At 40.0% G+C, this 16180-nt stretch overlaps 1 protein-coding gene across 1 annotated transcript; it reads right to left on the reverse strand.

The window, feature by feature from the left end:
- Positions 1-670: 670 nt before the first annotated feature.
- On the reverse strand, positions 671-15133 carry UGDH (UDP-glucose 6-dehydrogenase). Its single transcript, XM_014871050.2, has 12 exons — positions 14918-15133; positions 14149-14317; positions 11973-12074; positions 10431-10631; positions 10147-10344; positions 9519-9666; positions 8184-8278; positions 6783-6913; positions 5953-6086; positions 4764-4855; positions 4568-4678; positions 671-1933 (listed from the first exon to the last, which is right to left on the reverse strand). The coding sequence occupies exons 2-12, from the start codon at positions 14308-14310 to the stop codon at positions 1823-1825; spliced, it is 1485 nt and encodes a 494-aa protein (XP_014726536.1). The 5' UTR covers positions 14311-14317; positions 14918-15133; the 3' UTR covers positions 671-1822.
- Positions 15134-16180: the final 1047 nt, after the last annotated feature.

Below are 16180 nucleotides of genomic sequence, written 5' to 3' on the forward strand. Positions count from 1 at the left end.
TCTACATCTTGGATCATAATGCTTACAAGGGCTGCATTGCAACCCTTGCTGCATCTCAGGGCTGTTAATGAAAGCAGCACAATAGGGAGGAGGAAATGGAAAGATTTCAGTTTGATTTTAAGCCCCCATAATTCCCACTCATTTTGAGTGGCTTTTGATGTGAAAAATATCTTACAGTAGGACAAAAAGCCTCAGGCATATTTGCCCAAAGTGCCAGCTGATTCCTGCAGAGTAAGTTCCTATGTGGAATCCATTAATATGCAGAATCTGGAAGCATCTGGTTCAAGGACACAGCTATTTCAGTCAGATAACAGTATCTTGTATTGTTTATCCAAATTGTTATAAATTTCTTCAATCTTCAAGTCACTGTCCTAAAGGTTAAACTGTATCTACATTTCTGTGGGTAAGCAGTTACAGTAATAGCACTCATTACCAAGACACTGATCTTACCTCCTGTTTAACTATTGATACACCATGCTTGAAGGCACACGAGTTGAATAATGCAGAATGTATTATTTGACCAGTTGCAGGATAATTCTCTACTATCCCAACCAACACTGCATTACTCAACTAATATGTCTATACCTTCTAGTCTGAAACCTGTTCATGGTCATCCTTCTCTATCTTCCCTTCCACAACCACATGCAACAAGCCAAACACTGACAAACACTGTCATCTCAAGGATTTTAATAGCACTGGCCAATTGAGAATAATAAAAACAAGTAGAAACAAAGTAACAGTAAAGGCAAAAATATCAAGAGAACATTGGAAGTATTCATTTCTGCTAGTCATATGAGGTAGGAAGCTGATTTATGGGGCTGAATTTAGTTTTAATAATTTCTTCCCAGCAGAGATTAGTTTTTTGCAAATTCATTAAAAAGACTGCTTTCGAAAGGATTACGTAACGAAGGAAAAAGGCAACTATCGGGTAACACTGAAGCCAATATTTGTTTTCTACTTGGGCTGATACCAAATTAAGGTAATTCTCCTTAAATTCAATGTCCAAACAAGCAGAATGCTCCTCTGCTGAAGACGGGTTGTGTTGCTGTAACTTAGGGAATACTTGCCCCAGGAATCTGACTAAATCGAAAACATGTGGCTGGAATGTAGGCAAGACAACTGGAGAATGAAAAGTGAAGATCTGCCAGTGGATCAGTTTGTAACTGCTGTCCACTGGCACTAATTACACAACTGATGCCTGCAGAACTATCTGGTCTCCCAACAGATACAGTTTAGACTGCATCAGCCAATGGATCCCAACCAGGACTGGGACATTATCATTGAAGTCAGTTCTACCTTAGTGCTAGACCTAAGCCAATTTACTTAGAAATGATCTTTTGACTTCAATGCCAGTTAGAGCACGCATTTAACTGGGCAAAGGATCACCCCAAAAGGAAATAAATTCGTGAGACCAAAGTTCCAGTCTATACTAAAGTTCCAGACTATAGTTCCAGTCTGTAGACTGATTACAGTCTATAACTGGACTAAGGTGAAAAGATAAGCTATTTCTTTTGTTTTCTTACCATTTGAAATATTTAAAGTGCTGTTTAGGAACATTTCTGGAAACAGAAATCTGCAGTTTGAAGGTAACATTTTTACTTAAAAGATGATCATTAAAAACAGGTTTGTACCATCTTCAGTAATCAAAAAAAATTGCTATAAAAATAGAGATTTGAAAATAGACTGAATTCACATGTACCAGGTACCGTTTCTAGTGTAAAATTGGTTTAGATTATGAAAAATATATTTCCTTAAAAAAAGCATAGGATTACAGTATTATCACTACGAAGATCCACAGAATTCCTTCAGTATCTATTAAACATTATACTCTAGGCTTTTTGACAGGTGGATCCTGCAGGCTGAATTTAGGAATTTCACATGAAGAAGCAAAAGGAATTCTTTTAGCTGACACCTTCTTCCCAATTGTTTCAATCTGAAAAAAAAACAAAAACCACATTTAACAAGTGAGTGTGAAAAGCTAACAATCATGGCAACCTATGAGGAATCTACAAAGAACATTTTATGAACATTAGAATAAAACAAACCCCAAAGCACAAGCGGCAAGCCCAAGGATAGTTTCTGTGACTAGAGTTACAAACAGTTTGTTTAAAAAGCAAAATAACCAACCAGCCTTTTACAGGTGCCTGCTTTGCCTACTTAAAGCTGCATCTTGACAATTTGAACATTCACCTGCCTCACCTTCCATAGTACTATGAACACAAACATCATAAAATGTTTCTGGGTATTTATAAAATGGGGGTTGATTCCTTTTCCCAGAAATATATACTAAATTAGCACAGGAAAAGCTTTTTCCCTCCATAATGCAGTAGGCTGTTTTTGAAGCAACACAACAAGTGAAATCCTGTAACAAAATCAACACACACAAGCCAGGTATGGCAAAATTCAATGAGCAAGGTAAATTCCCCTAATTTCTAAGTCAGACTAATGTGAATCACTAAGGACAGAGCTTGTAGAAGACAAAACACCAACTAGGTAAGACAGTTCTGACATTCAGTAAATAAGCAGAACTATAGCTTTCCTCTTAAGTAATGCAGGTCAAATGCAAAGCTCCAAAAGATAAAATACTTCAACTATTCTATTTTAACAAAATTTTGATGAATATTCTAGGCAGACACCTAGGCAATGCTGAAGAGTGGTGTTTAATCAGTCAGGAGAGCTGTATGTACCATATTTGTCCTTTAACTGCTTCAACTGCCTGGTTAAATGGATTTATACAAGCTGGTTCACAGTGTACATATCTGTAGCTTAAATCCTACAGCCATTGTGAGAGTAAGCATAGTACTCAGGAGTACAGGGAATGAAAAATGACTGAAACATGCATCTGATGTGGCTTGCAGATTTTGTTCTTATGGTGTCTGGATGAGATACTTCTATGAGATTATTCTGGGATTTGGTGATTTTAGTATTAGTCAAATTCCATCTATGCTGAAAGTGCTTCAAGCCCCTCAGTCAAGGCTTACTCTGCTTTCCCTGCTTCAGACCCGAGCAGACTTTTTCCTCAAATCAGAAGTTATTCTGCCTAGAATCACAAAGCTTCCCACATTCGTATTTCCTGAATTAAGCTTTAACTGTGGAAACAGGTTATAATTGAAGTGGTAGGAGTGTTTGAAGCTATTTAAATTCTAGTTTGAGAAAAAAAATTAAAACTACTCAAATTGATAGGTTTGGATTGTATACAATGGAATTGCTATTAGCATCAGGCTGTCTAAAGCTGTTGCTTTTAACAAGGGAAGTTAAAACACTAGGGCCCTAAAATCTTAAATTTTGAGATTGTCCATTTAAGACAAAATCCTTTTTATTATATAATGCAGAAAATATAGGCCAATTGTTAAGTGTCTTTGCAATGATGTTCTGGATAAAAAAATCTGGATACTAAACCTGGATGACTAAATGCATTCTGGATGGCAAACTAACAAGTTGGTTAAAAATTCAACTAGAATTTCATAGAAGAAACACAAAAGTACAGTCTCTGTAAACAGAGGCTGTTTATCTGTGTACAGTTCTATAAAGTCTTTAAGCCACAGAAGACTTCAGAAGAGAAATTCTTAGGAGAAATATCACACAGATTAGAATTTGCTATAGAATTTGCTATTAGATTAGCAAAACACTTAGCTAAAAAGTTAAGCTTCTGGTCCTCTCTGTGGTATAAACAAAAACCATTATTTGGATCTTCTGACTGATCTTAAACACAAAGGATTAAAAGGACTAATCAGTCATCTCCTCCAGCCTCTCATGTAATACTTGAGCATTTCACTATCTTCAGATACATCTTTGCATTCACCTCCAGTATCAGCCAGCTTTGTTATGCAAACCTCAGGGAGAAGAGTCCAAAACTTCCTTTAATAGTTTGTCCAAGCGAAGATCTCACTGGCTGATAAACACTTATTACCTGCATTATATCTTGTCCAGTGTTGAAGTTCATGTCTCCAGTAAACCTGCTTATGTCTTTTGTGAGGAGCAAAAATGGTACTTACAGCTTATATTTACTTCTGCAAGAACTATGTTTTTCTATGCTTTTTTTTTTGGTGATATTAAATTAAGATTCCAAGTAGGGCCTATGGCATAGATTGTAACATACAAACTCAGCCCTTCTGCTGTATGGTAGCAGCAAAGACTGTGGGTCTGGAAGAAACAGTGAAGGGGCTGCAGTCAAATATCATGCCTAGAATAAATTTAGGCATGATATTTAGCATTATCTCCTAACTGTCTCTTATTTCCCTGCTGCAAGAAGGGCAGAGCAGCATTCAGATGTTAGATTTATGGTGGCACTCTATGACCTCAGATGTCTTTTCCAACCTGAATGATCCTAAGGCAGGCTTATACTGTGGAATGTTGGTGTCATAGCCTCAACTTTAAAAGCAAATCAGTCTGTGAAAGTAGTAAGATAGTGGAGGAAGACAGTACTAATGAACGCTTAAGAACAGACAGGCTTACATTTAAATCCTCACCAGAGGTTTTTTCCTCCTTGCTACTCAGTCAATGAAGAGGGAAAGCAATAGAGAAGAGAGAAGGAAAGAAACATAAGAAGCATCACCCAGATTATTACCTGGAAGCCAATGACTTGTAGCTCATTGTGAAGATCATCTAGAACTCTCCTACCATCAAAGATAAACGCAGGCTTGAGCATTTTCTTATGAATACGTTCATAATCCAACTCCTGTAACGAGTAATTAAAGCAGATAGAATAAATAAGTAGCATAACACACTCTTTTTCTTTAGTTTAAATTAAAGGTAACATTTACCTTAAACATGTCCCATTCAGTGCAAATGACAAGGGCATGAGCTCCATCACAGGCTTCATAGGGATCGTTACTGATAGTGACCAACCGAGACACTGCAACAGAAGGAGAAGAGTTTTATTCTGCATGTCTTTAGCATGAACCAGGCAGCTTTCTGGCAAATGAGTCTCTTTCCTTGCCTTATATAAACAAGTGGTTTCAAGTCACTCACCTAGAGATATTTTCTACCAAGATACTTAATACTTTGATTTTACCTTATTTAAATGAAAGCAGGTTGTACCTGGCATCTGAGTAGTCAGAGCACTTAAATGTTTGAAGTCAAGCATTCAAATTCGATGTAAACAGTCAAGCATCAAGTATATCTCTAGAATTTGAAGGTACTATGGAGTGCTCAAATGCCAACTCTCACAAAGGTCATTGTCTGTTCAACAGTAGCACATCACAGTTTCTATTTAACACTCAGTTCACACTAGAGAAGAGACACACGTGGCTCTCCAGGGACTGCCTGAGCAACTGCCTAGAGGAAAGCCTTCCCTTTCCCTCTAATCCAAGGGCATGTCTAATAATGTACACCCTTCATTCTTCATCACAGCTCAATTTGCTCCATTCTCTTCACCTCTAGAAGCCTCAACTGTTCTCCTCATCCATCAGCTCCACTGCCCCTCTCCCCAGGAAGAAAACAGCAGTCCCAAATACCTCTTACCTCTGTAATCATCGGTGATTATTTTGAAGTTTTCTTGAATGTAAGGGAACAAATTTGGAAGTGATATGAGGGAAGGGAGAATGCTCAATAGTGCATTCCAGAATCACTTCTTTATTTCTATTTTAGATATGTAAGAAAGAACTAAGATAGAACTCTGGGCACGAAGGAACTGTTAGAACTAGTCTTTCCTCCTGGACATTCTTATTTCTCTTCCTTTTAATTATTCAGAGATAAAATTCAAAGCATCTATTCAAATGAGTGTTTATTGAAAGAAAAATATACAATAGTTGAGAATTAGCATTTATCTACAAAAGCTACAGGGAAAGGAAGAAGGATGAGAGTAATCCTCTGAGCTAGAACAACTTTCTAATAAGTGCAACCAACAGCACAGTGATGTCACGCTGAAAAGGAATTTATAATACTTAAACAGACCCGTGTATATTGAGAATAGGGTGGGAGAGAATTTTACGTTTATACGAGAATTCTTACCTTGGTTATCTTCTGAGACACCCAGATGTGAGAGATCAAAGATGATTTGCTCCTTCGGTACTTTAGGGTCATAGATATGCAGCTTTGCTCCTTCATCCATTAAATACTTGCTAATGTAGATACTAGATGACTCTCTACGGAAGAGAATCAATCAGTTAAAGAACCAGGTGGCGTGTTCCAGGCAAGGAAAGTTTTCAAGTATCATGATATGTGATGCCAGAGTTTTTATATCATTTTTACATAAATATCTTAGTGGCAACCATGCCAGCAGGAAACCTGTCATCTTGATAGACACCAAGGAGAATAATATCAAAAGGTTTGTCTCTCTTTTGCTGAATCATCCAAGAAAGATAATAAGTCTGACAACTCCTAGTGACCAAAATTATAAAGGCCTAGAGTTTATAAGCTTTCCCCACAAACTGCAGTTGAAGAGTTGTATCAAGTTCGACCTTTACAGAACTGAATTAAATACTTCAGGAAATCAAGCTGAAACTTTGATTTCACAAAGCAACTTAGAACCAGCTGCAAAAGTGTTTGCATTCTTTTCTGTGGAGAATGGAAGAAGTCTGTCAAAATCTGTCTTTGCTTGTGCAAGTTAATAAGGACTAGAATTATCTGCAGCTTCTGCATAATTCAGGTCTGTTGTAGAGGTCAAGAATCAGTTCTCACCCATTTAAGAAAAACTAATCTTTGTTACAAACCAAATTCAGTCACAAGAAAAAAAAGGGTCCCATATCGAGCTATTAATTCAATTCAGTGGTGAGCATTAGCTGGGTGGCTGGTGACAGCTGTAGGGAATCCATGCTGGTGAACTAAGCTTGCCTGCTTACCTTGTGTCCCCAGTATCCTTTTTGAAAGCAAACCCTAAAATAGCAATCTTCTTGTCAGTGACCGTATTAAACAAACTGTCAATAATGCGGGATGCAAATCTTCTTCTCTGATAATCATTCATGTCTATTACCTGAAATTATATAAGACATGAGAGCACAGAAGGAAGCTATTTTAAACTATAAACAGATTCTATTAACAGACAAGTTGAAATATCCACACATAAATTTAATAGAGGCTTAAAAGAGAAAGCTAAGCATTTTTACTCAGCGTCATAAGCAATCCAAAGATAAATTTAGTAAATTTATATAAATTCTGAGAAAAATCCTGTTTAATGAGTGAATACTGAGGCACATATACACATCTTAACATGTGTTATCTAGTTTAAAGGCTAGGATTTTTCTCAGATTGCTTTCTTAAATTTAAAACCTACTGCTTTCCATGTCTCTGCCTAGAACACAATTTCAGTGTTAGGGACTTGCAGTCACATGGACATCCCATTGCCAGACCTACACTTTTTTACATGCCATATGTAAAAACTGTGAGAATGTTTTTAGCCTTTTTAATCCACACCAATAGATGTCAATACACAAACCAGTATAATTCAACCTTGCTTTTGTCATTTTGTTATTACGTGCAAGTGTTCCAATTGCTCCTTGGGATGGAGAAGAGTGAAGGGAGAAAAGGCAACCAAAATGAAGACCAAAAAAAGCAAAGCTGCTAATAAGACAGGGAAATCATGTACTTGGTATTCTGGGGACATCTGCTAGGCAGTCTTACTTGACCACCACAGACAAATCAAGAAAATTAACCAAAGGGGTTTTTTGACCATCCCACAGAGTCTTCAAGACTAGGAAGAAAGGTGAGGTTCTTCCACTGGTTAATAGGGAAATTCTTGCTAGTACACGCTGGGTATCATTGCTGCATTGGAGCCAGGCCTGAGAGCATCCATATCTTCCCACCCATCCTGACATTAAACCCAGGAACAACAGTAACCATGTTTATTTTTAAAAACACTAAGATCTACTGAGTTCTTTCAGAACTGTAAAAATAGACCTTGAGGAAAAGATCACAAGTTCTGAATTCAAAGTGGACAGATACCCAACTGCAAAGACAGGAAACACAATGCTTGTACTTCACATTTTCTACTGCTGCTAGACAGCCTCACAATCCATTTGATCCAAGTAACTTAATTCAGCCCCCCAAAAAAAGCCTGAGCACCCACAAGTATCAAATGCCAGTGTTAGGCTGAGGGCCCTGAAACGTAAAGGTGATCAGCACTAAGGTCTCTGCTCCTTAGAGCTGAAACAATGTTTATGTGGATAATGCTTAAAAACTCAATGCCTGAAAGCTGAATGCTGAAGAAACACCACCCTCTGAAACAATTGGCAAAGACCTTGTACCTGTTGCCAGTAGCGAGCCACCTCAGGTAAGTTCAGTGCCTCACAGAGGTACACTAAATTCAAGACATCCTTCTGAAAGCAGCTACCTCCAAACCCTGAAAGAGAAAGCAGTTATTTTACAGGTGACTAAGGTACCAATCCAAGCCAATCTGTGGAACCAAGTAGGTTTTGGCAATCAGTGACATAATCAGTATTATAATTTTTCCCAGTATTTCACTGCTAGCAAATGAAAAACCTTGAACTATTAAAATCTGACTCCTGGACCTACTTACTTTGTCAACGCAGAAGGCTTAATTATGCTTCAGGTTCCACTGAAATCAATGGAATTTTTAACAAAGAAACCTGAATCTGTATGAGAAAAAGCAACTATAGGCTATTATTAAAAGTAGGTAGACAAGCTCCTGGGCCTGTTCCCCTCACTGCAAGATACAGACTAATATTTCTCAAAACAGGTCTGTTAGGATTAAGTTCCTTCTGCTTGCACCTCCAAATGGGTATCTAATGATTGCCAAGAACCAAAGATCACCACAGCTGATCAAGGGGGAACTGAGACAGAGGGATCCTTGAACCTAGAACTTTGCTCAGCAAGCAGAGTCCCAGAAATAACACACTGTAGAAGGACTAATAACAAGCTAGTAGCAATTTCTGGTAATGTATATGCTATCTATTTTTCACTTTTGCATGGACTCTAGGATAGGTTATATATAATAAGCTTATATTAAAGTCACACTTTCTAGCACGACACCATACAGAGAGGCTTTAGTCTTGTTCTGAAGTTTGAAAGTTTGATGCATCAATCACCACTTCATCACATTTTACTCTCTCATAAATCTAATCCAGAAATGACTGTATATGGCATTTAGTGCCATGGTGTAGTTGACAAGGGGGTCAAAGGTTGGAATCAATCTTGGCGGTCTTTTCCAGCCTTATGATCCTATGAATCCATCCTACAAATTAGAAGCTGTCATTCTAAGCTAGAGGTATTCTCTCCCTCAGGCCACTGGCAGCAACTCCCAAACAAAACTGCAGCAGTTGCAATTGGGAAGACATCCTAGAGAGCACTGTCATCAATGATGCTTCAGAAAAATTAAGCCATAGCTTTTCTTTCCAGTGTCACAGGCAGGGTAAACTATGCACTCTCAACTCTCCAGTTTCAGGTTGCTGGGTCTAGAGAAACCTCAGTTCTACATATTTTACCACAAAAATGGATTTATACTATGGTGATATTTTCCTATATTAAGCACATCTAATGCTTTAGAAAACTTTAGAGAATCAGATTACTTATTTTAAACAGAAGCCCAGTAGGAAAATAGAAAGGAGGAATTTTTCATTTACCAACACTGGCTTTGAGAAATTTATTTCCAATTCTTTGGTCTGTTCCAATAGCTCTTGCTACTTCTTCAACGTCTGCTCCTGTAGCTTCACATAGAGCACTGATTGAGTTAATGCTGCTGATTCTTTGGGCAAGGAAAGCGTTAGCTGCCTGCAAATAAAAAGCACAGTAAAGACCTTCATTTTTCCAGAAACCAAGATGTCCACAGACCAAAGGGAGTTGCTACTGAAAGGATTACTTTAGTATCTATGAACTCTGTTGACAAACAAAAGGGTAACATAAGTTTAATATACAGATGCCAGTTAAAGTGGATTTAAGCAAAACAAGATAATGCTTAACTTGCAGAGTTTGAACTGTTTTATGAAGGTAATTAATTTTTGCAGCACTGGAGATTTGCTCTTAATAATAACTAACAGCAATAACAGTGAGAAAAGGACTTCATAAAGTCAAAATCATCTATTAACTAAGCCAGCTGAGAACTGGAAAGATCAATATCCTGTGACATACGCATTGGGTCCTCCCAGCCTCACCTGTCTTTCCTAGCTGCATCATTCAGTGCCAAAATTCTGCTTCTGAGCTTTGTCTCACACCCCTTGCTCATTGCAGACCACAGCAGGGAGCAACACTAACCAGTTTAGAAAGTTCTGATGACCAGGTATTGGTTGTGATGATTTTTTCTTTGGGCACCCAGTGCTCATAAACAGCACACAGAGCACGGACAGCTTTCTGTCCCTCTGGAGAGTCATCTCCACCGATCAGCACTCTGTCTGGGTTCTTCAGGTCCTTGATGGCTGTTCCCTCGGCAAGGAACTCTGGGTTAGACAGCACCTACATGCACAGGAAAAAAAGAACAACAGGTAAAAGCCAAAAGCAACAGCCAGCCTTTAAATACACAACTCAAAGATTATGTTTACCTGCAAATCCAAGTTAGGCTTAGTATTAGCATCAAATATTCGACGAATGCTTTCTGCAGCACGTACTGGAACTGTGCTTTTCTCAGTGACAATTTTATAGCCATTGGAATTCTGTACAATTCTTCTAGCACAAGCTTCAATGTATTTCAGATCAGCTGCTCGGCCTTTTCCCATTCCATAGGTCTTTGTTGGTGTATTAACCTAATTGCAAATACGTGAAAAGGGAAGAAATGTTACAGGTCAGTACCTCTTGTGTTAAGAGACTAGGTGAAATTGTTAAGACTGATGGACATTTTCTTTCTCAGAGGAAGGAAAATGCTTCTACCCCAGAATTATTCTGGCTACCACATCAGATGAAGAGGTATTAGCTGTCTCAATTACCCATTTTCTTTTCTACAGAAAGCTTACTGGTCTCTATTCAAATGGGATTTAAACAAGAGCAATTCATAGCAGCTCTTCAGGCTTTGGTGAAACAATCCTTATTCTGGAAACAACAGTCATTTCTTCATGTTTATGGCCAGCCACTTCTTGTTACCCGTCCCGCACCAGGAGTGCAAAGACTCATGTAAGAGTCTTGTGGCCAGTGAGGCACTGTAGTTTAAACTCACTTTGCAATGAAACCTAAGTGTAGGGCTGATGAAACTTAGTATACTGATGTACACAGAAAAGGCAACATGAGCAAAACCACGTAGTTTAGACTAAGACAGAGGGTCATTTTCATTACAAATGGAAAGAAGACATGGCAACAATGTGTAAAACACAACAGCTTTTTTTGAACCAAGGACTGGTGGCAATATATGGGCTGTACTAGTGGCTGCCATCCAGCCACATAGCATTCATTTTAGACCGAATGAATGAAGAAAAATATTGTCAGAAAGGCAGCTCCATACTACAGCACCCTAACAAAGAGCAGACCTCAAGAAAAAAGGACTTTAACACAAAACTTAACTGTGGCCTACCAAGGCAAATAGCAATCGGTTCTTTTGGATTCTGCATTAGTAACAACCTCTAAATTACAAAGGTTCATCTTTAAAATCTCTTTCTAGTGGTGTCAATAGCTATGAAATATTAAAGCCATCCCTGCTTCCATTAATACATTATTCCGAAAAGCTTCTAGAAATAGGTCATCTTTGTAATCAAATAACCAGCATATGATTTTGCATATCTGTCTAGGAATTCTATCATTATTATCAAGGTCCCACAGATTTCACCAGTAGACTGCAATGAGAGCTGCACTACATTCTGCTCTGACTCCATACTCGAAGCCAAGTTAAACATTAACATTACCATTTTGACGTAGAACCTGTTCATCTGTCAAAGGTGCTACTGGCTGTAAGAAAAACTAATAAAAAACTTACTTAACACTTTCCCACAGTACACAGAAAGACAAGGAGAAATCTGTGACACAATGACATGACATTGCCAACTGAATCTACATGACAAAACAAAGGCAACTTCCTAAAAGAAAAGCAACATAATTACTTGGTAAGAAAGAAAAAAAAGAAAAAAATAAACACAAGCACCTTCTTCTCCCAAACTTACAGAAATAAATACAAGATCAGCTTCTCTAATGGCATCATCAATATTGGTAGAAAAGAAGAGGTTTTTTCCTCGACAGGATTCTACTACTTCTTGTAACCCTGGCTGAAAAAGAAGCAGAAACAAACCAGTTAAGATTAATGTTAGAAGAACAGCAAACTCTATGCCCAAACAGAATATAATTTCAGATATAGAAAGGTTTTATTTTTTCCCCTGTCAGTGCAGCATGTTTTCAGCCTGGTAGAAGTAAAGCTTCTGAAGATTTACACAGTAAAAAAAATTAAGCTCTTTTTTATTCAAAAGACTCAGAATGCTGTCCTGAAACTTTTTTGAAGCACAAAAAAGGCACCCCATGAAGTCTTCCACCAAGTAAGCAAGCCCAGACCCAGTGAAAGATAGGCAGCAGGGACACACAGGAAATCAATACCACTCCTTTCAGCAACCACCCATCTTTGGGCCAGATTAAATTTATCATGGCACCACTCCTACAGTGTGGTAGAATCACAACAGCCATAATACGATGAAATTCTTTCCAGAGATACATACAGTGCTGTAACACTTTCCCTTCTCTTAACACTTCCACTCAGAAAAGAGAGGCAGGAGGTTATATATAAATGAGCAATCTTCTGTACTAGAATGGTCTCTTCAAAACTTTTAACCAAGATATAGCTGTCACAGATAAAACTGTCACAGATTAAAAAAAGCTTTTACTTTTTGTTTGAATAGTTAGTCAAGCATTTTCACATGGCAATCATATCTCCAACTTGAGACACCTATCATGACATTAGATATTTAAGTAAATGCCAGAAAGGCAAAGGTTCACTGGATGGAGAGAAGAAAACAAGCAGAAGCTTTCTTATGCAAGACATTTTTACTGACTCATTTTATATTAAATACCACCCACTTAGAAGAAAAACAAAGGTCAGAACAGGCAAAATAACACGTCTTACAACCCATCGAATATTCCAACTCTGGTCTTACAACGGGATGTAAATAAAAAGGCAGACCACTAGACAACTTCTGACACTGAAAAGAAAAAAAATCCAATCCAAAAACCCACAAAAAACTTACTGTGCAATGACTCAATTTTACAACTGTCTGAACTAACTCTTGGCAGTTTTTGTACATTCTTTGTAAGCAAAGGACACCATTCCAGGAAACAGATGTTACAAGTTTGGTGTTTTTTTAAAAAAACATGCCAAGGCGAGCTCTACTTTAGCTCATTCAGTTTAAGTGTTAAGAGAAAACAAAGTACTTGCTTTCAACTTTATTCATGTCTCACCTGCTAATCTGAACATTATACAGTTTCTTTTGAATTTATATAACAAAGGAGGTCTATTCATCTTGACTTAGTCACAGTATAGCTCTAGTTTTAAGAGGGAAGAAGACTTCTTACAGCAAAAGAGCAACTGTTAGTGCCAGTCAGATGCCTCGTCTTTGGGATATGAGTGAGGATAAGTTTTCACTCCTATTAAAGAGCTCAACTCTATAAAAACCGTATTTCATGAAAGAATGAAGGAAAGAGAGACCTATTCCTTTATGATGAAAAAGAGTGAAAGACAACAAATGCTAAGAGAAGCAAAATAGAAAATGCTTTATGTATTTTCAAATTAAAGTAATTCTGTAATAAAGGAGTAACAATGTGGTACATTTATTTGGCCTAGTCTTCCCAGGCCAGATTAAAGATTTATGGTACAACAGAATCAGAAACATGACTGTTCCCATCTTTCCACATAAGTTGGGTGGCACAGATTGGATTTTGGCAGTATTCAGAATGCAAACAAAGCTCACAGCTCAATATGACACATTTATACTATACTACAAACCAGCGGGTAGTATCTGTAATTGAGCAAGAGGACAAGGTCATGACCAAATCAGGTCCCAGAGAAAGTCAGCATGATTTAGCACAATTCACTATACATAGAATTACATTTTCCTTATCTGGCCCTTCATGTAATCATTAATACACATCCGCACCAGCTGCATTAAGTTATATCCAAAATCTGGTTTAATGAACAGTAGTGATAAGCAGCTGTTCCAGAATACCCTTTTTGAAGGACTGATGTGCTAAGCTTGACAAGCTTCAGAAATGGGCTATGGGGAAATAGTAGTATTTCCATGTAGTAGGTGGTGAGTAAAGGCAACACTGGCTGGAAGAAGAGACAAAAGTGATGTTTACCTCGTAGATTGGGAGCGTGTCTGAATTCCAGGCATTGATTCTGGCCTCGTTGACATCCACAACAGTAACTTTGATACTGGGGCACATTTGTGCAATAACACTACAGGTTGGCCCACCGACATAACCAGCACCAATGCAGCAAATCTTCTTAATTTCAAACATGATTGCTCTAGTAAGAGGAGAGTGAAATGGAAAATCATAAGTTACCGACCGACAACTCAAGGAAAACAAGGAGTATTAGCGATTTCAGATTTTTTTTATGCTGCGGCCCACAGAAACGTTTTCTTACTGATTTCAAGCTAGTCTCTTGAAATGAACTGCTGCTCCTCTCTCCAGCCAGGGAAGGCATTGGAGCCTGCCCCTATCCGCAGCGCCAGCATCCACGGACCACCAAAGAATCGTTTCTGTGCTCGCTTTCAGCCAGACACCCCGACCACCACCCGCGGGCCGAGCAATTGCTGCTGCCGCGGCAGTGCCGGGCACGGCGCAGACAGCGCTCGGCGGGGACCGGCGCGGCCCCAGCCTGCGGCCACAGCCGCGCCCTGCCCCTGGAGCCCCCCGGCCGGGAAAGGGAGGCCGCAGCTCCCGCCTCCTTCTCGAAGGAGGGCGCGGGCCGGGCCGACCCCGTGGGCTCCATCCCCGGGAGCGCAGCGGGAAGGGAGCAGCTCCTCGGCCGCGGCCCGGCCCCGCGCTCTGGGGCGGGAAGGGCCCGCCGGGACGGCAGGGAAGGACTCGCGGCCGGCACCCCAGCCGCAGCACGGACACTCACCGCGGGCAGGCAGGCGCGGTCCGGCCCCGGATCGAGCGGGAGCGCTGCGGCGAGGATGCGCGGCGGGGATGCTCGGGGAGGATGCGCGCCGAGCTCAACGCGGCGCTCTGCTGCGAAGGGAGCGGCCGCGGCGACGGCCGCTATTTAAAGGGCCGCGGCGGGCCCGAGGCTGCCGCTTCATGGCGAGGACGCCGCCGAACAAGGCCGTCCCACCTCGTCCTTCCCCCGGGGGCGGAGAACGGCGGCGGCCGGCCCGCCCCGCCCGCCGCGGTGCCGGCGAATGGCCGCGGGACAGCTCGGCCCGCCCGGCCCCGCCGGGGCGCGGGAGGCTGAGGGGCCGCAGGGCCCCCGGGCACGGCTGGGAGCTCCGGCGCTGGGCCGCCGAAATGCTCCTGCCTCAGGGTGCTTTTGTAAGAGAACTTAATTGCGGTGGTTGAATAATTTTTTTGTCCTTCAGCTATGGTTACTGTGAAGTAAAGGAGGCGGTGTTCATTCTCTCTCCTGTACCGTAGCACCGTCTCAACAAAGAGAAGGAAAGGGAAACGTGGATAGGTTATAGTAAAGTTCAGTGTTTAAAGTCGTGATGGTGAACATTGCCCAGAAGAAGGAAATAAAATGAGATTGCACTCTTGCCCATGTGACCTGGGCACTGCCCAGAGACCTCTTGCCTAGCAGCAATAAAGTTCTCAGATAATGCTCCTGCGTTTTATCTAAACATGGTACGGTATTAGTATACCACATCTGACTTTCTGAGCAGAAAGACTGTGAGAAATCTGCTGTCTTTTCTTCTCCAATACATTTAAGTTCATTTATACTACCTTTCCTAGAAGCTGGGTGTGGGATTTTGCTCTATCTGCATTATTGCAGTGATTTAGAATCTTTAAACAGATTATAATTTCTATGTTAAATGTTGACAGACTAGGTGGATAATACATGCATGTTCTTATCAAAGTGACTAAAAGAATTGCCTTGTTCTTACATGGCATTTTCATCTATAGTTCTTAAAATATATTTTAAAAAATTGAATCATTATTTCTGGTTTATATTTTATTCTGTTACTACTTTGGAGGATTTGGTCTTTCCCTAGAAGAATCTCTGCCTATTTGAGCGAGTACCTACTGTAATCACATGTCCTTTAGAAATGCCTGTAAAATACTCGTGTTTCTACTGAAAGAGCCTACTAAGGTTTGCAGTCAGTGCAGGATCCTGGCAGATTCAGCGTGGTTAACCAAAGAACCCCCTGGCAAAGGCACAGGATTCACT

This window comes from Sturnus vulgaris, chromosome 4, assembly GCF_052056855.1.
Source record: "Sturnus vulgaris isolate bStuVul1 chromosome 4, bStuVul1.hap1, whole genome shotgun sequence".
Classification (NCBI taxonomy): Eukaryota; Metazoa; Chordata; class Aves; order Passeriformes; family Sturnidae; genus Sturnus; species Sturnus vulgaris.